Raw genomic sequence first — 26,910 nt, forward strand, 5'->3', positions numbered from 1 at the left:
GACATCATATTACAGTGATGTATGCATACTTATGTTTATAGCAGGAAAATTCATAATAGCTAAAGCTTGTAGACAGCCTGTATATCCATCAATAGATGAATGGATAAAAAGAAAAAGGTGGTATTTATACACAGTGGAGCACTACTGTGCCATAAAGAAGGATAAACTTGAGTCATTTGTAGGAAATGGATGCACCTTGAGACCATAAAGTTAAGTGAAATAAATCAGACGCACAAGCTTAGATATTGCATAACTTCTCTTACAGGAGAAGTTCAAAGTATAAATAATTTTAAAAACAAAATAAAAGAAGACAAGAGGAAACGGAGCTAGATCTTTTGCAAATGGGAAGGAGGCAAAAAGATGGAGGAAGGGGAGAGAACAAAAAGAATTAAGATGTGTTAAGTATATGTACCTACCCCCTAAGAAAAATGTAAACATCATGCACTAGCATGATGATTAGCAAGCATGTACCAATAAAAACATTTTAAAAAAAAGTAGAGGGCTGGATGCAGTGGTACACACATGTAACTCCTGCTACTCAGGAGGATCCAAGTTCAAGGCTAGCCTGAGCAATTTATTGAGACCCTGCCTCAACAGAAAGCATAAAAGGGACTGAAGATGCAGCTCAGTGGTACAGCACCCCTCAGTTTGATCTCCAGTATCAGAAAAAAAAAACAGGTAGAGAAAGGAAAACAGTCTGAGGAAGGAGATATGAGAGATATAAATTCAGCTTTAAAAACTTCTTATTGAAGTATAACACACACAGAGAAGAGTGCATAGAAGTGAGTTTTCACCACTGAGCACACCCATGGAACCTGCACCCAGGTCAAGTATAGAATATTATCAGCCCTGCAGTGACCTTCCTCCCTACCACTGCCTGACCAGCGAGAAACTAGTATCCTAGTATCCAGTGGCATGGTTTACTTTTGCTTGATTCTGTATTTTTAAAAATGGTTTCACATGGTGTATCTACTTCAGCATCTGACGTTCCACTCAACATTATGAACCACATCCATATTGTGGCAGGTAGTTACAGATTATTTTTTGTAGCAATATATTGTTCTATTACATGACTATACTGGATGTGTCTAGTGTGTGTGTGTGTGTGTGTGTGTGTGTGTGTGTGTGTGTGTGTGTGTTACTGGACATGGAGCCCAGGGCTTACACATATATGCTAGGCAAGCACTCTACCACTGAACTACATACACAGCCCTTTTTATATTTTATTTTATTTTATTTATTTTGCAGTACCAGGGATCAAACTCAGGACCTTGCACTTGCAAGGCAGGCGTGGCATCACTGAGCTAAATCTCTGGCCCTTTACTTTTCATTTTAAAACAGGGTCTCACTAAATTGCCTAACCTGGCCTTGAACTTGTAATCCTCCTGTTTCAGCCCTCTGAGTAGTTGGGATTACAGGCATGCATCACCATCTCAGCTCAACTCTACTCTTGATGTGCATGAGTGTTTCCAGTTTGGGAGAATTATAAAAAATGCTCCTATAAATAATTTTGTTTTTGCTTTTTGGAGAAGACATGTATGCATTTCTGGTGGGAAATTGGTTGAAGGGGAATTACTGGGTGTGCTGTTAGTCTCTCTCATCTTCCTTCAGCTTCTGCCACTCAGGCTAAACCTTCTGTTTCCTTTGAGAGCTCAGTTTTCTCCACCTACCCTATAAATGTTGCTAAATCCAGTTCAGACTCTTGCATCAGATGGATTACGGGATATTTCCTTGCAGATTTTTCTTGCTATCCAGAGCTGGCCCCAGCCAAGTGGTGACAAGGTCATGGAGCAGCCCCAACTCTGTTATGTTGCTGTTGAGTGTAAGGTGTTTTAATCAATTTGGGAAACTTTGGCAACATATATTTGCCCTGTAGCACAGTAATTTTATTATCCTTCCCATTCCCTCCCCTCCTTCCTCCTCCCCTGCTTTTCTTGGTCCCCTTCCTATTTGCAAAAGATCTATCTCTCTGTTTCCTAATGACTGTATGTTATTTTGCTTATTTCCAAGTTATTTATGCTATGGGTTTCTCATGTAAGAGAAGTTATATTTAAGCTTGTGTGTTTGATTTATTTCACTTAAAATTATGCTCTCAAGGTGCATCTATTTTCCTACAAATGACTCAAATTTATCCACTTTTGTTTTATTCATTCATCTGTTGTTGGACACATATGCTGCTTCCAAGCTCTAGCTATTACTGTTACTTGATTCTGGTATGCTGGAGTCTCCTTTTAGAGGTGACTTGTAGGTCCTTTCTGGCCTGGACAAAGAATTGAACAAAACAAGCATAAACAGTGGAAAAGTTTCACATTTATTGAAGGTAGGAAAAAACAGAAGGGTAAGGGAAGAATGGACTCTGCAGAGTGAGTTTGGGCAAAGTAAAAAGGGAGGAAAAATAAAAATACACCTTACAGTGTAGGGTAGGCTACCATAAAGGGGTATGATAGTGAGCACTCAATGGTGACTGTTTCTTTTTCAAATTTCCCACACAATTTTGACACATCCTATCAAAAACCTGCTTAAGTTCTCATGAGAAGTTCACATGCAGGGCTCTGAGAATTGTTTTGCAGGTCACACCTCCTTTCCCAGCTAGTTTTAGCCACCCTATCTTCCTGCCTCATTTCCCCTTCAGAGACACATATCCCCATAATTCTTTATGGGTTGTTGAAGGAGTGGAGGTCCCTGTAGTCTTAAAGCTAATTCTGGTGGGAAGGGGCTGTAGACCCTACCTACTGGGAATTACATTGTCTCCAACTACTTTGGGGTGTTGTTGTTCACTGGCTGGGTTAAAGAGAAAAACTGTTAGGAGACAATGAGAAAAGAATTAGTGACTGTTGATCTGCCTATTTGATGGGAGAAAGAAACTTTACTATTAGCCCAAATATGAGGAGCAGGTCAGATTTCCATGCTTCCTGTGGAGGAGAACGTACGTCAGAGAAGGATGTCAGATAAATTTTCAAGAGCTTGAGAGGCATGGCCTTAGCAAAATTCCATTCACTTATCTGTAGCAGCCCTGGAGTCTTGCTTTTTGAAGAGAAACCTCAAGTCTTCCAGAGGCTCACAGGAATAGCTTTTTCCTTTTGGGCGGTCTTTTTCTTCAGACCCTTTAAGTGGCTTTATCCTAGAAAGATTAATCAAGTTATCTATCTCTGCCACCTTTACTGCAGTGGGTATGACAAGGGTAGCTGAAAAGGGGCCCTTCCATTTTGGTCTTAATTGTTCTGCCAGAGTCCCTTTGTTCCAAGTTTTTATGAGCACTTGGTCTCCAGGGTGGATACCAGAAGTTGGCAGGACTCTGTTATCTATTTGGATAGCCTGTTGTACTTAGCCTAGACTAGTAAGATATTGTAAGTCTCATGATCTCTGGGTTTACTACCATATCAGAGGATAGAAACACCCTCCCATATAACATCTCAAGTAGGCTCATATTTGGCCCAGTTTGGGGTGTATTTTGAACCCTCATGAGAGCTATTGGCAGTAATTAGAGCCAGGACTCAGATGTCTCTTGGCAAAGTTTTGTCAGAGACCATTTCAGGATCTGGTTTGCTCTCTCAATCTTTCCAGAAGACTGAGTTCTCCATGTAGAATGAAAATGGTACTTTATTCCTAAAACTTTTGCCACCCTCTGAGTTATTTGAGAGGTAAAAGAAGGCCCATTGTCACTCTGGAGGGACTGGAATAGTCCATTCCAGGGAATGACTACCTCCATAGCCTTTTCTGAATGGGTGAGAAAGCCCTCAATCCAGCCTATAAAGGTGTCATTTAGGACTAATATCTGTTTAAATCCCCTACATGGTGGCACATGATAAAGTCTAACTGCCAGTCTTCCCCAAGCTATGTCCCTCTCCTCTGTACAAGTTCTAACAAAGGAGGTGGTTTGGGCTTGCCCAGGTTACTGTAGAGCCAGTGTGGACAAGCTTTGCAGACCTGTTGGGTGATTCCCAGTATTGTGAAAATTTATGTGACCATTTCCAGTGTAGCATGTTTTCCCATATGGAAGGAATCATGAAGGGTTTTTATAGCCCTCCACTGTGTTCCTTGAGGAAGGACCAGTTTGTTTTCTAAATACCACCAGTGTTCCTTCTTAGTTCTCTCTTGTCCTAAGGTCCATTTATCTTCCTGAGGAGTATAGACTGGTTTTAATGGTTCCTCAGGAACCAGGAATAAGGCTGGAGTCTTAAGGGGCTGTAAGGTGTTCCTTTTTGCTTTTCCCAAGAAGACTATATACATATCTCAGGTGTCCCTTACAATGCATGACTGTGACCTGCTTGGGAAGATGGGCTGCCTCTAGGAGTTTAGAATTTCCTGTTTGTACTTTATTGATGATTGCTTATTAGTTAGCAAACCTCTTTCTTTCCAGATTTCTGCATGAACATGTAGCACCAGAAAGGCATATTTGGCATCTATAGGTATTTACTTTTTGCTTTTTCCTAATATCAATGTCTGAGCAAGAGCTATTAGCTCTGCCTTTTGAGCAGAGCTCCCTGGGGGGAAAGGTTTTACTTCAATGACCTGTTGTGCACTGATAACTGCATAACCTGCCTTTTGATGTCCTTCTTGCACAAGGCTACTTCCATCAGTGAACCATACCTCCTCAGAGCCTTGGAGAGGCAGGTCACTAATGTCCTGCCTGTTTTCATGGGTCTGGGAGGTCACTTGTTCACAGAGTGGCTAACATCTGGGCCTGTAGGCATCAAAGAGGCAGGATTAAGAGTGATGCAAGTTTTTATAATAACCTCAGGGGTGTCTTAGAGCATGGCCTGATACTTGGTAAGCTGTTCCCTTGTTAACCACAAGTAACCATTTGTCTCCAGAATAGCCCTGATCTGATGGGAAGTCCGGGCTTCTAGTCCTTGTCCTAAAGTTAATTTTGCAGCTTCCTCTGTTAGCATAGCTGTAGCTGCTACTGCTCTGCTACTGCTCTCAGGCAGAGTGGTCAACCAGCAGCTACCCCATCTAACTTTTTTGAAAAGTATGCCACCAGGCAGAGTTCTTGTCCTAGCCTTTGGGTCAAGACACCCAAGGCAATTCTCTCTTTTCTGAAATGTAGAGAAAGAAGGATTTTCTTAAGTCAGGTATTCTCAGTGCTGGAGCCTGAGTAAGGCATGCTTCATTTCTTTAAAGACATCATCAGTCACTTTTGTTCATTCTAGGGGCACAGACTCAGGGCCTTTGATAGTCTCATATAAAGGCTTTGCTGTTAGTCCAAAGTTGGGTAACCAGATCCAGCAGAATCTTGCAATTCCTAGGCAGGAATGAAGCTGCTGTTTGATGCCAGGAGGCTCAAGACCACAGATACCCTGGATCCAGTCCCTAGACAGCTGTTGTTCCCAAAGTGTAAGAATGTATCCCAAATATTGAATATTTTGGAGGGATATCTGAGCCTTCTCCTTGGAGACTTTATATCCCTTCCTAGCTAGAAAGTTGAGGGTTTGTATAGTATTATGGTTGGATAACCTCTGAGTTGAGCTGCAAACTAGAATATCATCTACATACTGTAGGATGTTTTTCTGTTTAAGCTCTAAGATCCGTAAGTCTAGTGCCTGAGCAAAAAGGTGAGGACTACCTCTAAACTTCTATGGGAGAATTATCCAAGTGTACTGTTGCTTTTCTCTTGAAATGGGATTTTCCCATTCAAAGGCAAACAGAGTCTGGGAATCTGAATGTAGGGGAATGGAAAAGAATGTGCCTTTAAGATTTAAGACTGAGAACCAATTAGTGTCCCCTGGAATTTGAGAGAAAATTGTATATGGATTTGTCACCAGAGGGTAGACTGCGATGGCAACCTCATTAATGAGGCAGAGGTCTTATACCATCCTATATTCTCCTGAGGGCTTTATTACAGGGAGAATAGGAATACTGCAAGGAGGCTCACAAGGCTGCAGAAGGCTGTATATGAGAAACCTGTCTATCAGAGGCTGGAGGCCTTTATGTGCCTCTTCTTTGATTAGATACTTCTTTCAGTTAGGAAATCAGCTAGGATCTTTTAGTTTTATAACTACTGGCATAGCTGAATTTGTCCTACCAGGTATTCCATTATACCATGCAGCAGGATCCACCTGATGGCTAATTAGGTCAGGGAGATCTGGTGTAGTCTCAACAGGTAAAATCTATCTTGGAATTTGAGAATTGCTCCCAATTTTGCTAGTGAATATCTTCCTAGCAAGGGAATAGGACACTATGAGACAATTAAAAACTTATGGTTAAACATTCGGCTTTCAAAGTGGCATGTCAGAGCAGGAGTAAAGAATCTCCAACTAGGGGTCCTCTCAACCCAACTATGGCTATAGACCCAGAGGAGGGTTTTCCAGAGAAGGAAGTCAAAACTGAATGCACTGCCCCTGTGTTGATAAGTAATTGAATTGGCTCACCCATAACGTCTAAGATTACCCAGGGTTCCTCACAGGAAATAGTTATATCTGTGGGCAAGGGCACTGTAGATACCCTTGGGCCTCCTCAGTTGTAAGAGCAGGAAATAAGGGTTTTGGCTGGCTTAGCCCCTCTTTGGGAGTGGGGACAGTCAACCCTCCAGTGCCATGAGTCAGGCACATTGGCTGTCTCACACTCAGAGCAGGGCCTAGTCAGTGGCTCGGTGCAGTCACATTGCCAGTGTCCAGACTTTCTTACACTTGAAACAGGAACTCTTCCCTCAGTTATTTTTGGGTTTTTCCTTAGACAAGTGGTGGCGAACCTATGGCACAAGTGCCAGAGTGGGCTGTTTGTTATTATTGAAAACTAAACGGTTTGACATCATTGCCTTAGACAATTTGGGTGAGTTTAAAGCATTGCCAATTGCACCAGCTATAATCTCAGCCTCTGAATCCCAATTGTTGAACACAGAAAAGGTAATTGGATCATGGGTGTCTGTGAACCCATCTGAAGTTTTTGCAATTTATACTAAATATCTGGGGCTGATTGACAAATGAAATGATGTCCCACCAGTGCCATTCCCTTCTTGGAAGATGGATCTATGTTAGTATATTTATGAAAGACTTCTACCAATTGGCTATGGAAGACAGTTGGATTTTCCTCTTTGCTCTGTATGACCCTGCTCATCTTATCATAATAAACAGATTTCTTAATACACATTTTCATCCCCATGGTAAGAGCAGCTATCATGTCAGACATTATTTTTAGTCCCTCACTAATATTATAGTCCCAGTTTGGTTCTGTTGAAGGGAGAATAGCCTCTCCAGGGTGGTTTTCTTCCCTTCATAAAGCATGTTGCTCATTTGCATGATCCTTAGCCTTTTATAGGATTCTTTGCTTTTCATCTGGTGTATAGCAAGTGACCAGGATGAATTGGATATCTCACCATGATAAGTCAAAAGCAAGAGTCAAAGTCCGAAACCCATCTGCAAACTTACTAGGGTCCTCTGATAGCCTAGCCATTCTTTCCATTACTGGATATCTGCAACTGAAAAGGGGACCTGAACTTGGGTAGTCCCCTCTGCTCCTGGGACTTCTCTAAGGAGGAGAACGAGTTGTGAATTAGAGGAGTAAGAAGCACCACTTCAGGTATGTCCTGTGGGGCTTAAAACTGTCTGTGTGCACCCAGTGGGACTTAAGTCTGTCTGAGGAGCATGATAAGGGGGCTGAGGAACACTGGCTTCTTCTGGGGCACTAGGATCCAGTGGAGTTCCTGAGTCACTTGATGGGAATGGGACTGATTTACTAGCCTGAGGATTATAAGGAGAAGGTCAAGGGGACCTCCCAGTATAACTGTCTTCATTAAACAGACTGGAGAGACCTATATCTCCCTAAGAGGCAGGTGGGGATCTCAAGGACAGGATCATCAAAGATATCTCTCTCTTCCTCAGGGGCCACTCTCCATACCATAGTTCTGGGCTTTTCCTGAGATAAAGGGTCACAAAAGCCTAAACATCAGGGATTTCACTTCATCTTCTATGTTTTAAGCAAAAACAGTTTAACTGAAAATAGTCTCATAATTTCAACTGCCATCCTGTACCCACCTCTTGCCATTTCCTAGCTCACATTGAACCTAAACTATATTACAATAGTAGATAAACTATTCCCTTTTTAAACTGACAGGGTCAAACTTTTCCCACTGATCAAGGATAAGGCCTATTGGTAAAGTCGTTGGAACCTGTGGGGCATGGTTCATGTGGTTTCCCATGGCTTGTCTTGGGGCCTAGAGAGAGAGGGACAACTAGGTCTTGGCTCCTTAAGATGTCATCCCGTGCAGAAGGAGACTGATTTGGGTCCACAAAGCATTCCAGCATCTTTCATAGAAGCATAGAAGAAAGCCCCACTGAAGGACTTCTGTCTCCATACTGGGGCCCACTAACTCCTTAGGGAGAAGGATGTTGAGCCACTTGATGGCTTTACTTAGCCTTTTGAAACTCCCATGAGATCAGGATGGAGTCCTTTCCCAGCCAGACTCCCTTCACCACATCGAGCCACTTGATGGCTCTACTTAAGCATGGTAGAGCCACTTGGGAAACAATGCCCCTCACATTTACTACAATAGTAAAACTTCTGATGCTTTAAGGCAGTAGAGATGGAAACCTCTTTTTAAAAAAAACTTAAAACATTTTCAGAGCAAGAATGGCTCTATTTTTGTATACTAACAGTCACTTGAGTTAAGCTTTACTGGCTGTTCTTTTGTTCTGCTCAGGCCATAAAGTATATGTCTAGATTACCTGAATTTTATTAGAAGAAACAAGTACGGAATCTAGACCAATTTAAAAGAAAAGAGGGAGGAAGCCCAGATGTTTAAAATAATGGTAAAAAAAAACCATGGTGGTGGCTGACCCCCCCCACAAAAAAAAAACCCAACAGCCAGTCGCATGACAAGATTGTAACCCTGAATAATATAGCACCCTGAGACAGAAATGGCCATCTAGGGGGAAAGCAGATGGGACTTTGAGGTCAAAAGGAGTAAACTGGGGTAGGCAGAGACTAAGTTAATTTTCCAAATGAGTAGCAAAATAGCATGGAGAACAGAAATGCAAGAACAAAAGGTATAATAACAAGATCTCTGGCTACTTAACTCATACCAGCAGAGTGACTGCAAATGAGAAAAAGAAAGAAAAAGGGAGGTAAACTTGAAGCGGGCCTAAAGGCCTCCCACAGCTGGAAGAAAAACACAGAGGCCATGAATTCTCCTCCCACCCCACATGGTGGGAAAAGCATGAAACAGTTCTAGCACCATGAGAAAAGTCTTCCAAATTCCTGGCATAGGGAAGAGAGAGAAAAAATGTGCCCAAAGGGCCTTACCTGTTCTGGCTGGCTAAGCCAAATATATGTTACTGGATTCTGGGGTGCTGGAGTCTCCTTTTAGAGGTGACTTATAGGTCCTTTCTGGCCTGGATAAAGAATTGAATGAAACAAGCATAAACGGTGGCAAAGTTTCATATGTATTAAAGGTAGGAAAAAACAGAAGGGTAAGGGAAGGATGGGCTCTGCAGAGCGAGTTTGGGCTGAGTAGAAAAGGAGGAAAAATAAAAAATAAAAATAAAAATACACCTTACAGTGTAGGGTAGGCTACCATGAAGGGGTACGATAGTGAGCACTTAATGGTGACTGTTTCTTTTTCAAATTTCCCACACTGGAGTCACATCCAGGTCATGCTATCAAAAACTTGCTTGAGTTCATGTGAGATGTTCACATGCAGGGTTGTGAGAATTGTTTTGCAGGTGTGTCATACCTCCTTTCCCAGCTAGTTTTAGCCACCTTATATTCCTGCTTCATTATGAGTTGTGCTGCTATAATCGCTGTAATATGATGTCTTTAACTCTTGAAAGATACCAAAAAAGGGAGTAGCTAGATCAACTGGAATTTCTAGTTTCAGTTCTTTGAGGAATCTCCATAATTTCCATAGTGGTTGCACTAGTTTACATTCCCAACAACAATGTAGAAGGGTTCATATCCTCACTACTCCACCTCACAGCCTCACCAGCATTTGTTACTGTTTGTTTTTTATGATACTCATTCTTTCTGGGCTAAGATGGAATCTCAAATGACAGCTTTTATGATTGTGATGAAAAAGATAAGTCCATTCCTTACTCTCAAACAATCTGAAAGCTTTTTGTAGGCATCAGGTTTACTTTTTAAATTGCAAAGTGGTTAAGAGAGGGACTTTTATTTCCCATTTTCTACACTCAGGATTTGTTTGAAACTTTTACAATAGGTATAGGTCACTGTATAGAGGAAAAGAAATAGCTGGGAAGGGTGGCACAGGCCTGAAATTCTAGGACTCAGGAGGCTGAGCCAGGAGATCACAGTGAGTTCGATGCCAGCTTGAACTAAATGGTGAGCCCCCATCTCAAAAAAAGAAAAGAAAAAGAAAAGAAAGAGAGAAAGAAATAATAGGATGTGCTTTGTTGAAAAAAAGGAATGGAGTTTTAGTGGTAAAGGGGAAGAAATTAATATCTTTTCCTCACCCATGTTAAGGTACATAGATGAGACCCTCTATAACAAAAGACAGATTAAAAAGAGAAAAGCATACATATTTACTAAGTTTGCATGGCATGGGGGTCTTCAGACTGAAAAGGTATCACTGGAGGTGTAGCTCAGGGGTAGAGCACTTGCCTAGCATGAGCAAGGCCCTGGGCTCCAGCCCCAGTAGCACGCCCCCCATGTAGGGAAATCCGTGTATTTATATGGTCATAGAGAAGTATAATTGGAGGAAAAGAGTGTGCTATAATGTAATAAACTGGGGGTGGGGCAAGGGCACATAGCAAGACCTGTTTCTTTTGATTCTTCTGTATGGCACTGCTTCCTTCTGGGTACAGGGCAGGGCATGTGTCACATGACAGTCTTTAGGGAAGAAGGTCAGAGAGTGATCATAGGTTTTATGGCCTGCTCCAGCAAAGAAGGGGTGAAGGGAATCCTAGTTTCTATGGCCCATTTTAGGGGAGAAAGGAGCAAGAGGACTTTCAGGTTCTGTTTCAGGAGAGAAGGGGCAGGAGATCAAGGAGACCGACCTGCTTCTGTGGTCTTCCAATTCCCTTTAGCTTAAATACTCAGTCTGCCAAGGGGACATATTCGGGAGTAGAGTTTCCTGAACCCATTTATTGCTTTAAGTCAGTGTTGTCCAATGGAACTTTCTGAGATGAAGGAAATATTCAGTATCTGTGCTGTCCAGTACAGTGGCCAGTAACCCTGTGGCTATTAAGCACTTGAAATGTGACTGATTCAGCTAGGTGTGATAGCACAGGCCTGTAAACCTAGCACTCTGGGAGGCTGAGGCAGGAGGATCACAATTTCAAGCCCAGTCTGGTCAATTTAGCAACTTAGTGAGACCCTGTCTCAAAATAAAAATTACAAAAGGGCTGGGGATGTAGTTCAGTGCAAATGCCCTAGGTTCAGTTCCTAGTACCACAAAAAAAAATGTAGCTGATTCAATTGAGGACTGAATTTTTAAATTTCATTACTGTAATTTTAATTTAAATGCTTAGTAGCTGGAATTAGTGGCTACTGCATTGGACAGCGCAACTTTAACCAGTTTATGCTAATATATGCAAACTCTTTTCCTATTAAATTGTGCATTCATTGTCTTCATTTGTACTCCTGTAACAATAATTGACATGTTAGTTTTATGCTAAATTTTGTACACTTTCAATTTTCCCACATTATTTATATGGCATTCATACTTTGATTGCAGTTTGATATTTCTTGTACATTACAGACAAACCTAAAAAAAGAATTTCTGCACAAAATCCTAATCCTAAATAATATAAAGGTGGACATTTAAGAAATGCAAATTGAAACAACACTGAGATTCTATCTCACTCCAGAAAGAATGGCTATTATCAAGAAATCAAATAATAACAAATGCTGGCAAGGCTGTGGGGGAAAAGGAACCCTTCTCCATTGTTGGTGAGAGTGTAAATTGATACAACCACTATGGAAATCAGTATGGAGATTCCTCAAAAAATTAAAGCTAGAGGTTCCATTTGACCCAGGTATTCCCCTTCTAAGTATCTCCCCCAAAGAGTTAAAGTTATCATACCACAGTGATACACACATACTCATGTTTATAGCAGCACAATTCATAATAGCTAAATTATGGAACAGCTTGTATGTCCATCAACAAATGTATGGGTAAAGAAAATGTGGTATTTACACACAATGGAGTACTCTCTGCCATAAAGGATAAACTTGAGTCATTTTTAGGGAATGGATGCACCTTGACACCATAATGCTAAATGAATAAATCAGACACACAAACTTAAATATAGCATAGAATCTCTTATATGATAAATCCAAAGTATAAATAAGGAGCAACATGGAGGATAGGTATTAGGAAGTAGGAAGAACTTGTTCAAAAGAGAAGAGGAACAAGAGATGGGAGGGGGGGGAGAGGGAAAGAAAGGAAAAGAGATTTAAAGGGAAAAAAGGAATTGAAAAAACTGGAAATAGAGCTTTTATAAATGGGAAGGGGAAGAAGGGTTGAGGGGAGAGGAGGGGAAGGGGATCCCCCCAAAAAGAATGAAGATGTGTTATATACACACATATCCCCCATGCTGAATGTGATCACTATGTACTGCAAACATGGGCTAATAAGAAAGTAATCTAAAGGCTACTCAGCGAGGTAACTGGGAATCAACTCCTAAGTAGGGGTTAGGTAGACAGAGGAGGAGATGAGGAGGAGGAGGAAGAGGAAGAGTTAACAAAGAAAAAGCTCACACTATTACTGTTAAATGGGAAAGAAAAACAGAAAAGGATACATTTGTTAGAGAGTAGCTTCTCAAATATGTTAAAAATACACAGAAAATGACTGCAAGGGGCCAGGGATTCATTCAGCTCAGTGGTTCTGCCGCCTGCCTCACAGGAGCAGGGTCCTGAGTTCAATCCCCGGTACCAAAAAAAAAAGAAAGAAAGAAAGAAAATGACTGCAGGACTGGGTGAGGGTGTAGCTCAGTGATAAAGCAGGTTCTTAACATGAATGAGGCTCTAGGTTCCATCCCTAGCATGAAAGAAGGAAAGAAGGAAAGGAAGGGAAAGAAAAGAAAAAGAAAGGAAAAGGAAAAAGAAAAGGTAAGATGATTAGGAAGATTTATACTAAAATGTTAAGTGTTATCTTCGGTGGTGATAAATCTTGGTGCTCTCCCCGCCCAGTTTTGCTATGTTAATGTATTTTCTAACTCTCTATATCGAAGCTGGGCATGGTGGTGTACACCTGTAATCCCAGTACTCTGGGATACTGAGGCAGGAGGATCGAAAGTTAGAGCCCAGCCGGGGAGACCTAGCGAGGCTCTGCCTCAAAATAAAAAATAAAACTAAAAAGGGCTGGGGATGCAGCTCAGTACAAAGGTCTGGACTCAATCCCCAGTGCCACAGAAACAAACCAGCAAAATGCCGTATTGAACAAAAATGATAATCAGCAACACATCTTTTCTGTTTCTTTTACTGTCCCTAATTTCTCAGCCTCTGGGGATGTTTATCTGGCCGAGGTATCCTTAGCTTGACTTCTTTCAGCAGGAGCTTCGTTAGCTTTCCTGTGATGATTTTCATTTCACTTTTCTATGTAATGAATGATTTTGTTGAATTTCTCTTTCTTTTCTGAATTTGATTTTTCCTCTCTTGTTCTTCTCCTCAGCCACTCTGGGATTATCATCTACGGAGGTATGCTGCAGTAAGAAGGCTGGAATTTACACAGAGGCCACTTTTGCAGATTTTCTTAGCCAAAACTAATGTGTAGATAGGACTTTCACTTCCTTATTTTCCTGTGGTGCTGGGAATGGAACCCAGTGTCTTGCCCTTGCTGAGCATGAGCTCTGCCAATGAGCTACACCCCCAGCCTGGACTTGTTTTTTTCCAGTATGGAGGACTGAACCTAAAACCTTCAGACCAAGCTATATGCCCAGCCCCCTTTGTTTTTTATCTTGAGATTGTGTCTCACTAAATTGCCCAGACTGAGTCTGAACTTGTGATCTCCTGACTCAGCCTCCCCTAAATGCATTTTTAAAGATATATATGTATATGTATATATCTCCATCCTCCAGCAGTATCAATAGCACATTTGTTTCTGGGCAAGCTCCAAGATTAGTAGTTTGTTTTATGATGCTGGGGATCGAACCCAAGGCCTTGAGCATGCTAGGCAGGTGCTCTAACACTGACTCACATCCCTAGCAAGAATGCTATTTTAACGTGAGATTAAAAGTAAATCAAATCTTAAATGAGATGATACAATTTTGGATCCAGTGCCCTTTAATACTGGATCCCCTGATAGGAACCTCCAGGATATGTGAAGAGTCCAACTCTGAATTGGGGTTTGCTAAGCCCAAAGAGAGGGCCAACACTGCCTTCTACGTGGGTGTATCTGCGAGATGATCAGCTGGTCACCCATGGTGGCAGATGTTGGCTTATTTTGAATAAAAAAAGAGTGGCAACTGTGTGTGTTCAGGCTCAAGTACCAAGTCTGCCATTGGAACACAGCACCCACAGACGATATATAAGGATCAAGTGTGACTTTTGAAACAAATTTTCCAGGCCTGCTGACCATGCCTGCCTTTGGCAGTGACTTTTCTGACTTCTGCCCCTCTGGCTGCCTGCAGGATGAGGGCGAGGACCCCTGGTACCACAAAGCATGCAAGTGCGATTGCCAAGGAGGAGCTAATGCCCTGTGGTCTGCAGGCGCCACCTCCTTAGACTGCATACCAGGTGAGTGTCCCTTCTTCTTGAGCACCTGATGGGCATGGCCTTGGGAGCACCTTATTGCGCCTCCATTTTACCTGGCTGAATTAAACCCTGAACGCTCCGCTCTGGGGTCTCTCCAGTTGGCCCCTAATCTTTAACTCTCACATTGGCCACTGTCAGGCCTGGCTGAGAAAGTCAGACGGGACCCACCTTTCAGTGAAATTGATTAATGGAACTGACTGAAAAGAAATGAACGGTAGGCAGCATGGAATTTTGAGAAGAATATGGGCTTTGGGGCCAGAATGGCCAGAGCTGAAATCCTGGCTGTGTCGCTTGTGAACCACAGACCTGCCATGTGGTCCTTTCCTTGTCCAATGGAGAGGATGGCACTGTACCTGGGTACTCACTGCTCGCCACACAACCCTGTGCTTCCCCAAATTTTTTGGCCCCTCGAAGCCAGGTGGCAGCACAAAAGCAGTGGCATCAAGGGCCTGGTGCTCAGCTCTCAGGCTCTCCTTCTCCCTGTTATGGAGGCACCTGTTGAGATGGCGGCTTCTCCTTCAGCCTGGTCCCTGGGTGATTAAGCAGAGCATAACTCGCTGCACTCACAATAGAGAAGTCACTTGGGTGAAGAATATGCCTCCGTTGTGTGAAGACTTGGAAATTCCTGTTTCAATTTGGTCTGCAGCTAACATAGTCTATCCTGACTAATCTGAATGCCTTCCTCTGAGACATGGGCCTGCACATTTGTCTGTAAAGGACCAAAACAGTAAACCTTTGTGGCTTTGGGAACTCTGTCCCAACTACTCAATTCTGCCATTGTAGTTTGCTAGCAGCCACAAACGATGTGTAAATGCACAAGCATGGCTGTGTTCCCATAAAACTTCATAAAACAGGGTGAGCTCAATTTGGTCCAAGGGTCACAGTTTGCTGACCCCTGTTCTAAGGGTTGTTCTGAGAAATAAGAATACTATGAGGTATCATAGCATCTTGTGTTGGACCTGGCATAGTGAAACCTTTCATAAAAGGTAGTTCCTTTTTCCTGCTGCCCCTAGGGGCTCACACTCTGAGGAAGAAGTGAGCACATTTTAGGGGTTATCATTTACTTTCCAGAGTTGTCTCATAGTCACTCAGCAAGAGACAGGGTTGGTGTCTGTGTGAGCCTCTCTTCATTATTTCTTTAAGTTTGCATTAAAATAGCAGATTGGGGAGTAGGAGGTCTAGGATACCACAGCTTCTGCTACCTCCCTTATTTCCTGTTTGCTAAAGGGGTAGGAAGTCCTTTCCCACACAGTCTGTTCTCTGGGGAACAGTGGGGCCCGATGGTGGTAGTGAGAAAATCAGAAAGGGCCATTTAGTTCCAGGGCCTTTTCCTGGGGACTCATATTGAGCTCCATGACATGAGTTCAGGAAGCCAGTGTTGGTGTGATCTGTACAGTCAATATCGAAGACCCCCTCCCTTGAAAATCCACCCAGAAATCAATCCAACCCTCTTTCATTGTGTGCCTACAGTATTATGCGCCAGGCACTGCTAAGAAGACTGAAATGAAGGCCTTGTCTCCACCTGGAGAGGTCCACCATTTAGTGGAAATAAGTGTTCTTTTCACTAGAAACACAGGACCTACTGCAATCCCACTCCAAGGAAATTCTAAGAAGGTATCAGAAAGTGACGATTCATGTAGATTGGCTTCATTGACCCAATCAACTGTGAAGCTGAGAAGGGCCTAGTGTTAGAGCAATACGAAGGTGACACTGGTCCCCCGAGCTGTACCCTTGAAGTTTGAAAATCAGAAAATATTTTAGCTTAAGTGTTCTCTTTTTAACAACACAGATATTTTCAGGCAGGAAAAAAAAAAAAACACCACCTTGGTCTTAAATGGTCAATTCATTGTTTTAATTGGTTCTTCCATGAATGAGATGATGCAGAGCAGCCATGTTGGCCACAAGCTTCCAGAAGTCACTTGCCAGTCAGGCCTCAATGCCTCTGATTCTTATTGCCATTCTGAGAATGCTTTTGGCATTTGAACATCCTGGGATCGGCTTCTGCCACCCTACTCTGAGGTAAGAGAGCAGACCCTAGAAAGCACAGAAAGACAGGCTGTCGCTCAGAATCACCAAGGCAACCCACAGGTGCAGGCTGCTCACTAATGCCGGGGGAACCCACACACAGAGCTCACTTTGCCTTATATGTGTAAGGCCCATGGTTCAATCCTCAGCACTACCAAAAAAAGAGAAAACAAAAAATAATAAGCTATCCAGTGGTTCACTAACATTTTACTTTTATTCTAGATTTTATATTCTACTATATTCAAGTGTATAATCTGTTCTATAAATATTTATTCTATACATTTTATTATTCATTTATTATTCTACTATATAGGTCATATATATTCAAGTCTAAAACACATGCATAATAATATTCATAGCAGTCTGGAATCTCCTGTCAAGAATGTTCCCAAACTCTCTCTGTTTCTTTGTTTTTTATGAGACAAAGTCTCACTATGTAGTTCAGACTGGACTTGAATTTACTACATAACCCAGGCTAGCCTCAAACTTGTGGCAATTCTCCTGCTTCAGTTTCCCTAGTGCTGGTTTTCCAGGCATGTACCACCATGTCCACCTTGTTTTTCTTTTCCTTTCTTTTCTTTTTTTTTGAGAGAGGGTCTCAGGCTGGCCTTGAACTCACTTTGTAGCCTAGGCTGGCCTCAAACTCATGGCAATCCTCCTGCCTCAGCCTCCCAAGTCCTGGGATTATAGGCATGGGCCACCATGCCCAGAACCACGCCCACCTTCTTTTTGTGCTTTTTTTTTTTGGTACCAGGGATGAAACTCGGGTCCTTGTGCTTGCACAGCAGTCAGCGAAACCACTGAGCTAAATCCCCTTTTTGTGCTTCTTTAGGTTAACATTTTATTGTGGCTGTGCTAGGGATTGTACCCAGGGCCTTGCCTATGCCAAGCAAGTGCTATACTACTAAGCCACATCCCACATTCTTTATAAGTATGTCTGGTCAGCATGCCTACAGACCCTGAAAGTATGGGCTGAATATAAAACTAATAAGTAGACATAGCCTGGATTACCAACACATTACAAATGCACTGTTATCAACCTAATTATCAAGAGTCACTTGGGCCACAAAAGATGCAGGTTTTTCCTTAAGAGCCAAACAGTTCAATAGCTACAACAACAAAGTTCCATAGGGCAGAAAACCTGAGAAGGTCAAGTGTTTCTGTGTGCCTGACTAAGGTCTCCTTAACGTAATGCCTTTGGCAACATTATTTAGATGCTGCTTCCTAGCTTATATTCAATTTATAGTTGCTTTTTTATTAGGTCAGAGGGGGTTCTCAGAGCTGCAGTCAATTTCTAATTCCTCCCTGAGTTTTCTGCTTCCTCTTTCTGCCATTTTTCTCTATGGGTCCCCAGTGGTCACCCAAGATGGGGTGATGGTATCTGCTTACCCTTTCAATTATTCATCCTACCTGTTGAGTGCCCAGTGTGCGGGTGTTTTGCCCAGGTCAGAGGATAGAATGGTGAGCAAGACAGACAAGGGGAGCTGACAAACCAATGAGGAGTTATTGTGACAGGTGTATAGGTGCTGGGGAGGCATCATCTGGAGCCCCCTGCCCAGCTCAGGGTGGGCCAGGGAAGTGGATAGGGATCTGAGAAGGGAGAGGTGGCTAGGTGAAGGGGGCAGGGAGGGGGCAGAAAACAGCCTCAGGGGAAAGCCTCCAGGTCCTGGGCAGACAGGAAAGAAGAGCTAAGGATCTGAAAGGAGGAAGACAGGAATCCGGAAACACTACAGTCATTTAACTGGTGTGTAGCAGTTTATTTCATGGCACACAGAGTGCAAGAAATGTCACCTTTTCTATTTTTCCAAGTTCAAATCCAGTTTCATAGTGGCCTGTGAGGAGTCTTTAAAGGTTCTTCCTCTTCACTTTGGACTACACGAAAGTCTACAAGTTTGCAAGGGCTGCCTGGCGTGGGGCCTGGTCTCAGGCTGGGTGGCAGGATCCTGGCCTGGCCCACGACTCCACTGGCAGACAGACACCTCATTGGTTTTCTGAAGGTACCCAGAGCTCAGGGTTCCCAGACTCAGTCCTTCAGGAAAAACATGTCCCTAAGAACTCAGACCCTCACTACACCCCTGCTACGTCCTCCTCTGGGATAACTGCCTAGTTCCTGTTCAGGGTTAGATTGTCCAGGTGCCTAAGTCTGAGAGATGCTATCAACAAAGGCGTGGTACGGGTCGGTGTGTGGGGGGGTGATGAGGGCAGAAAAGAGTACAGGGGTGCTGATTCCTCCCTGGTGTCTTCACTAGGAAAACATGCAGACTTAAGGAGGTGTCAATATAGCCTCACAAACCCACTCCATTGTACCAATATTACCAGCTGCTTGTTGGCCACGCATTGCATTCTACACACTCTACAGTCTCCAAACATTACTTCACTTACTCTTATAGCAACCATAGGAAGGCAGTATTATTGTCGTGTTCCTCCCAGAGGAGAAACGGAGCCACAGGAGGTTAAGCTCTGAACTTATGCTGGCTCTAAGCAATCCTGCTTGACCTTCACTGTCTGTCCCAATCACCTGCAGCTTTGTCCTGTTGCCTGGGGCCCCACCCCAGACCAATTGCACGGGGCTGGGGACACAGCAGCATTTTTACAGTTCTCCAGGTGATTCTGCGGTACAGTCCAGCCAAGCCCCACTGATCTGGAGTCTCTGCTTTGTGTCCTGGAGATGTCAATGCCTGAGACCTGGAGCATTGGACAATGGACGATGGGTTGGACAATGAAGAGCTCAGCTTTGGAAATCTGTGACACCATGCTTCTCTGGGTCATTCAGGTGGAAATATTCACCCGGAAATATGCCGGGGTGGGGGGTGGCAATGGGACAGGGCTTGGGGCCTGGGAATCAGGCATAAGCTCCCAGAGGCCAGCCAAAGCCACAGGGATAATGGATTCATGTGTGGACAAATAGGTCTTAGATCACAAAGTGAACAATAGAATCTCAGCCGCTGGGGAAGCCCTTTCAGGCCTCCAAGGCCACAGCCACTGGCCGGGGACCCCTGTGAGTCTGTTGCTCACTCCTAACCATTACATGGGCTAATTGGGAAAAACATGGCAAGAAACTTGTGAGAGAAAAACACAGAAAGAACAAAATGGCACAAATAAGGTGACTGGGAAAGGTAGCAAGTCATTCTTTTCTGCCTTCTCCCTCACAGCTGGTGACCCTGGGTAAAAAAAGAAAAAAAAAAAGCAGAGAGAGATTGGTTCATCAAACGCTGGAGGTGAAGGGGCCTTAGAGACATCCACAGTTAGAATTTTGTTTTTTTGTGAGGTGCCTGGGATCAAACCCAGGTCCTTGCATGTGCTACACAAGTGCTCTACCACTGAGCCCAGATAGAATTTTAAAGTAAAAACAAAGCAATACAAAACAAAAAACTCCAAAACACGGAGGTTAAGTGACAGGCAAGGGCCCAGCTGAAACCCTGCTTTCTGCCACTGAGGCCCTGTCCCTCCAAGTTAGGGGTCAGAAGTCCCCAAGCCCATAGGCACTTGGCCCTCTGAATCTGCCAGTTCACAAAATGGCTTCCCTGGCAGGGCAAGGTTTTCAAAGTTTAAAAATGCCATGCTCCGAGGGAGGAATCCTAGAAACTGCATTCTTAACAAGTCCCCCTGATGATTCGGCCACATAGGCATGATTGAGTGGCCTGCAAAAGCATGCTCTTCTCGGGCTGGGGATTTGGCTCAGTGGCATTGTGCCTGCCTTGCAAGCACAAGGTCCTGAGTTCAATCCCTGGTTTAAAAAAAAAAAAAGCATGCTCTTCTCTCTCTCAGGAGTTGACATTATCTTAATAGACTCCCAAAGTCTCGGGGACTTGATAAACTGCAAATGCTGTCCCCTCCCCACCCAGCCCCACTGAGCTGCACATACTGGTGTGAGTCCAGCCTATTCCGTGGGCAGGGCGGAAAGGAAATTGAGTCCTCCTGGCCAGACACTGAAGCTGTGTTGCTGTGTTCTGTTGCTGGGGGCAGGGTAGGGCCTCGAGGCAGACATCTAAGAACCTCAGGATGCTCAAGCCTTTCTTGCTGTTGTTTTTTTGAGATAGGGTCTTGCCATGTAATATAGGCTAGCCTTCAACTTACTATGTAGCCCAGGCTGGCTTTGAACTCAAAGCAATCCTCCTGCCTCAGCCTCCCGAGTGTTGAAATTACAGGCCTGTGCCATCACACCCCACTCATCCCATTCACTTTTACTGACTTTTGACAAATTGTGCTCTAGAAAGACTTCAGCACTCCGTGTTATTGTTACAGGTGTTGATGGCCCAATAAATATACTTCTTCAGCCTGGGATTTAGCTTAGTGGCTCCACTGGCTGCTTCCCAAGCACAAGGTTCCGAGTTCGATCCTGTGTACCAAATAAATAAATATACTTCTTCAGCCTGAACTTGAATTTACATATGGAGAACATAATTGATTTGGCTTTTTTGGAGTTTATCATCCACAATCAGAAAACTAGGCAGATACATTTGTATAAGTTTATCTTTTGTGTTCCATAGAAATTCAGTAAAGACTGGGTTTGGTTGCAGGTAAGAAAATCCCCACACAGTGGCTAACTGAATTTGTTTTTTGTTGACTCACATGGTAAAAAGACTACAGGGTAGGGAGTTGCTTAAGGGTATCAAGGCTGAAGGCGCTGGGGTTCTTCTGGCCTTAACCTCATGGTGTAAGATAGCTGCGGTTGAACCTCATATCAGGTCTAGCAATAGGAGAAAGGGGTGAGCAAAATCCAACCAGAAAGCCCCAGCAGGTACCCTCCTTACATCTCTTTCACCAGAAACTGTGTCATGTGGTCACTTCTAACTGCAAGGCAGGCTGGGAAAGACTGCATTTTTAGTTGGCAACATTGCCGTCCCCCCCACCCCCCAAATTAGGGCTTTTTAGTCAAAAAGAAGGGGAGAAGCTGGGCTTGGTGGCACACGCCTGTAATCGCAGCACTCACAGAGGCTGAGGCATGAGAGTTACAAGTTCAAGCCCAGCCTGGGGAGTTAAGCAACTTAGCAAGACCCTGTCTCAAAAAATAAAGGGCTGAGGGTATCGCTCAGCATGAAGGCCCTGGTTTCAATCCCCAGTACAAAAAGAAAAAAGGCTGGAGGTGGAGGCTGGGGAGTGAATGTTTGGTTGGCAATTGACATTCTCTGATCAGGTAACCCAAGACTGTTTTTGTTTTCCACAGTACTAGGGATTAAACCCAGGGCCTCACGCATGCTAAGCAAATACTCTACCATAGTGCTATATCCCCAACTCTTTTCCAAAATTTTGAGACAGTCTTGCTAAACTGCCCAAGCTAGCCTCAAACCTGTGATCCTCCTGCTTCAACTTTCTGAGTAGGTGGGATTGTAGACAGGTGCCATCTCCCACAACCTGCAGTGTTTTTATTTTACTTATTTTCTGTGCTACTTATTTTCTGTGATACTGGGGATTGAACTCAGGGCCTTTGCACTGAGCTCCCCCCATCTTTAAAATTTTGAGACAAGGTCTCACTAAATTGCTCAGGCTGGGCTTCAACTTGCAATCCTCCTCCCTCAGCCTCTCAGAGTCCTGGAATTATATGCGTACCCACTATGCCCACCTGTGGCACTGTTTTTAAAGTGTGGACACACAAAGAAGACGAAACAGCAGACAATTAGTGTACAAGAGCCACCTTTGTCTTCTCGTTTGGCAAAAGCTGTCTTTTTCAGCTGTTCCTTATTTAACAGTTACTGGCACATTTCATCTGTTTTTAATTTTTTTTAAAGACTGGTGAGAAAACTGCAATTTACAAGTGGGAAGTCAGTCTCAATATATAATTGCCTTTCTTGCTGCTCACTATTGTTTTGTTCCTATAATTGGCATCATCTCCTGCCCAAGAAAAATTAGAGGCCCTGATGTCATCTTGCAGCATGGCTAAACCTGCACTAACGAGGGAATTAAAGACGCCTGGCATGTAAATATGTCATTTCGCTGTGCACCCCTTGGTGTTCAGGTCTCTCTGCTGGTGGAGGTGAAGTATTTCTCAAATTCACCTCCCCAGGTTGCCAGAGAACCACTACCCTCTGCTTTTATGAATGCTGAGTCTCTAAGGCAATCCCTTTCCTTCGTACTTCACTCTCTTCCCGCATGAACAGTAGTCAGACCCAGTTCTACCCCTGCTGACAAGTAAAACATTTTCCATCTCCAAGGTGCCAATGACTTTGTTATTTTCAGGGGGAGAGGGGTTGAGACAGGGTCTCACTACATAGTTGAGACTGGCCTTGAACTCACTATGTAGCCCTGGCTGGCCTCAAACTCATGGGAACCCTTCTGCCTCGGCCTCCAAAGTGTTGCCATTACAGGTGTGCACCACCACGACTGGCTCTGCATTGTGATTTCAATCATCTCCTGCTTGTACCAAGATGGCAGAGTCTTGCTGAGTTGCCCAGGTTGGGCTCGAACTTGCAAACCTCCTGCCTCAGCCTCCCAGAGTGCCAGGACTACAGGTGTGTGTCACTACGTGCAATTAGAGCTATGGATGTTTGAATGTGCATTGTTTTCCTTTCCCAGAATGCCCATATCACAAGCCCCTGGGTTTCGAGTCAGGGGAAGTCACACCAGAGCAGATCACCTGCTCTAACCCAGAGCAGTACGTGGGCTGGTATTCCTCATGGACTGCAAACAAGGCCCGGCTCAACAGCCAAGGTTTTGGGTAAGTAGGGCAGGTGGCCTGGGTGTTTTCTTTCTTTCTTTAAGTGCTTAAAAAAATAGGTCCCTAATAAATGAGTGCCATAGAATGCATTTATTTACTCAACAAATGCGTTTTGCATCCCAAGGACTATGCGTACAGCAGTGGGGAAAATGGATAAGGTCTCCGCCTTCAGGAGGCAGTGTTTCGAGGGGGAGACGTCACGCCAGAGATTGCTCAGTAATGTGCAGAGGGGTGTGGGGGAGATGAAGGAAGAAAGACTGCATTATGCTTTGGGAGCATCACAGAAGGCTTTCTAAGGGAAAGATATTTAACCTGAGGCTTGCACATGGCCAGGCGAGGGAGGGGAAGGTGCATGGGCTATAGCAGGTACACAGGCCAAGCTGGAAGGGTATCTTCTGGCACTGGCAGCCCCTCCGAAGCCAGTACCTGCTGGCTTTTTGCAGGCACTCACAGGGAAGGTAACTTGGTGTTTTGGGTAGGTGCGCCTGGCTCTCCAAGTTCCAGGACAGCAGCCAGTGGTTACAGATAGATCTGAAGGAGGTCAAGGTGATTTCAGGGATTCTCACCCAGGGGCGCTGTGACACTGATGAGTGGATGACCAAGTACAGTGTGCAGTACAGGACTGATGAGCACCTGAACTGGATTTACTACAAGGATCAGACGGGAAACAACCGGGTAAGTGAGGCTCATACCCACTTATCTCTGTGGTCTTGTCATTGCCCTGTCAGAGCACTGAGCCCACAGCATTGTGGGTCATCTGTGCCTCTTTCCCGATATCCGGTCTGCTCTCTTTCCTGGCTGTAGCCTCTGTGCCCAGTAGTTTGTAAGTGGATTTTGCTCTTTTGTGCAAAAAAATGTATATATTTTTCTGCCTTCTCATACCAGTGGATACTGTAGTTGCTTGAAGATTCAATACCGGCCATTTGGACTGTTCCAAACTCACTGGATCATTGAAAATACTTTTTTTCATGGATTTGGCTTGATCTGTTACTGATGTGGGTAGTTGTCCATTTGTATAGATATGCCCTCTCCTCACTATTAAGAAAATTTTTGACAACCTAGCAAGTTAGCCACTTAATTACATAAATGATTATTAAAAGAATTCTACCAGTGCAAACAAAGACACTTTACCATTTGGGCAACTCTATATCCTATCAATCTTTGAGGACTGAGACCAAAATCTTCTTCACCAGGAACACACTTGACTCTTGACTATATATATATATATATATATATATATATATATATATATATATATATATGTAATGAATAAAAATAAATTTAAACCTCAGTGGCAGTTTGGAAATGTTAGCCATTCTTTTGCCTAAGAGGAATTCCCCAGGCCAATTCTGACATTTGATTAGGTTAAGTACATGCATATGGCTGAAAAGTAAAGCTTTGTGGTTTCTGATGACAATTTGCACAGCAAACTGGGTTTGCTCATGGGTTGAGGTTTCAAGGATTTTGAACACAATGGAAAAAACCATCTTGATCCTTGGACATTTAATTTCATTTTTGGTCTTATCAGTTGGCTCTCCAAAAGATATCAGAATACTTTCTCAAGCCCCGTGCTTCTGAAGGCCTTGACATTTCGTTGCAAGAGGTAGGCCACTCCACTTTAGCACTTACGCAATCTGGTGGGGCCTGCTCTATCATACCCTCTTCATGTGATTCCTACTTGAACAGGCCCAAGGACAAACGCATTGCTCCAGAGAAGAAAGGCAAGATCATGGCAAACAAAGGCCGTCCTGTTTTGCGCACTGATAAGGTCAAATGTAATAGAAGTTTTTCAGGAGAAAATCACAGAAGGAAATGTAATGTTCTTGTGTTGTGCAGGAGAATACAGTGACTCTGGAAAGAGTACAAAGAATGATTTCTTCAGAAATACTGATAAACATCCACTGAAAGTTTTTGTTACTTCCTGAAAAAACAAAACTCGAAGCAAACCTTTTTTCCCCCTCTACCCTGGCAGTGCCCTCCTCCTTCCAGAATTTTCCCTCTTTTTTTGTCCTCTATTTTTTGTCTGTTTTAAAAAATATTTTCTAAAAGATAATTGTCATTTGTATCAAAGTAAGTACAGACATTTAAGCTTTGCCTCACAACTTCAGGGCTGGGCATAAGTTTTTACTTGAGCCCATTTTGGATACCTTTGGAACATGGGAACATTCTTCTTGTGTGATATGGGCTTTTTCAAACTTTCTTGTCAAAATGAAGAGGATAAAAGCACAAAATTGGTGGTAAGGATTGAGGCATTTTCTATCAGTACCACTGATTAGGACTTTCTGTGATAATAGAAATATTCATATCTGTGCCGCCCAATATGGCACTACTGGTCCGTGTAGCTACCAACCACTTGTGATGTGGCTAATGTTGTCTGGGAGCATAGCTCAGTGTAGAGGACTTTTTTGGGTTTTTTTTCTTTTGTTGGTGTACTGGGGATTGAGTTGCTAAATTGCCCAGACTGGGTTTGAATATGTGATCCTCCTGCTTCAACCTTCTAGGGTACTGGGATTATACGTGTGCACCACTGTGTCCAGCTATAATTTTAACTCACATAAATTTAAATAGATATATGGGACTAATGGGCTACCATATTGGATGGTCCAGTTCCAAATGTCCCATATATTCACAAATGCCTTCAGCATGTAGCTGCACTCAAAGTCAGATTTTAGGGGGCTACCGGCAAAATCTCTGTATTTTAATCACTAAGATTTTCCATAGTTAAAAGTTGGGGCTAGCGCCAGACAGGAGTCACCTCTTCTTTTCCCACCGGATGTGTTGGTGACTAGGTTTTTCCCCTCTCTTTAGGTCTTCTATGGAAACTCAGATCGAAGCTCCACAGTCCAGAACCTTCTTCGGCCCCCCATCATTTCGCGCTTCATCCGGCTGATCCCGCTAGGCTGGCACATCCGAATTGCCATCCGGATGGAGCTGCTGGAGTGTGTCAGCAAGTGTACCTGACACCTGCCCTGGCTTGGCCCTGCCAGGGGGTGGGGGATCTGGTGCACCACTATGATCGGCAGAGCTGTATGTAACAAGCACTTTTAAATGCAGAGCTGTGTAGGGAATATTTCATCTTTTAAAAAAGAAGACAGAGTTTCCAATTTCAATGAAAAAGAAAAAGGAACTTTTTCCTTACTCAGAGCCAAAGAAAATAAGAAAAAAGAAAATATCCCCCAAACGATTTTAAAAAAATAAAAGCCTAAGTATCAGGGGTAATTGGCTGCTACTCTCGTCTCTTTTTGTCTCAGTAACACTGTGAAAGGTACAGTCCCAGGGGAACACAAAGAAGCCCTGATGATTTGCTTTCCCACATTCAAAACAGGAACATCCAGTAGTCTCTTGACTGCCAGAGGAGAGTAGGCTTGAAGTGTTTTCATGAAATCGTGGCCAAAGAGGTCTGCAGAGAGGTCACTAGGCAGCGAAAGGTCTTGAGGGTGACTGGATGGCAGGCACGAAGGAGATGGATGGGAGCATGTGGCCTGTTCCACAATAGTCCTGGTCTCCTGAGAGCCTGTACATGATAAGTGACCAAACATCCAGGGTAGGAGAACCTCCCCTGCTCAGTTTCCACCTTGAAA

At 43.6% G+C, this 26,910-nt stretch overlaps 1 protein-coding gene across 1 annotated transcript; it reads left to right on the plus strand.

The window, feature by feature from the left end:
- Positions 1–13,542: 13,542 nt before the first annotated feature.
- Positions 13,543–26,391, plus strand: Rs1 (retinoschisin 1; the record flags this gene model as incomplete). The annotated part of the gene is made up of 5 exons (XM_004866197.3): positions 13,543–13,593; positions 14,526–14,631; positions 23,188–23,329; positions 23,809–24,004; positions 26,138–26,391. Coding segments are annotated over 5 exons (648 nt in total), but the record flags the coding sequence as incomplete, so codon positions are not given.
- Between the last annotated feature and the right edge of the window lie 519 nt (positions 26,392–26,910).

The sequence above is a fragment of the Heterocephalus glaber genome, unplaced genomic scaffold (assembly GCF_053883595.1).
Source record: "Heterocephalus glaber isolate CG9 unplaced genomic scaffold, H.glaber_assembly_v1.0 deba00001594, whole genome shotgun sequence".
Classification (NCBI taxonomy): domain Eukaryota; kingdom Metazoa; phylum Chordata; class Mammalia; order Rodentia; family Bathyergidae; genus Heterocephalus; species Heterocephalus glaber.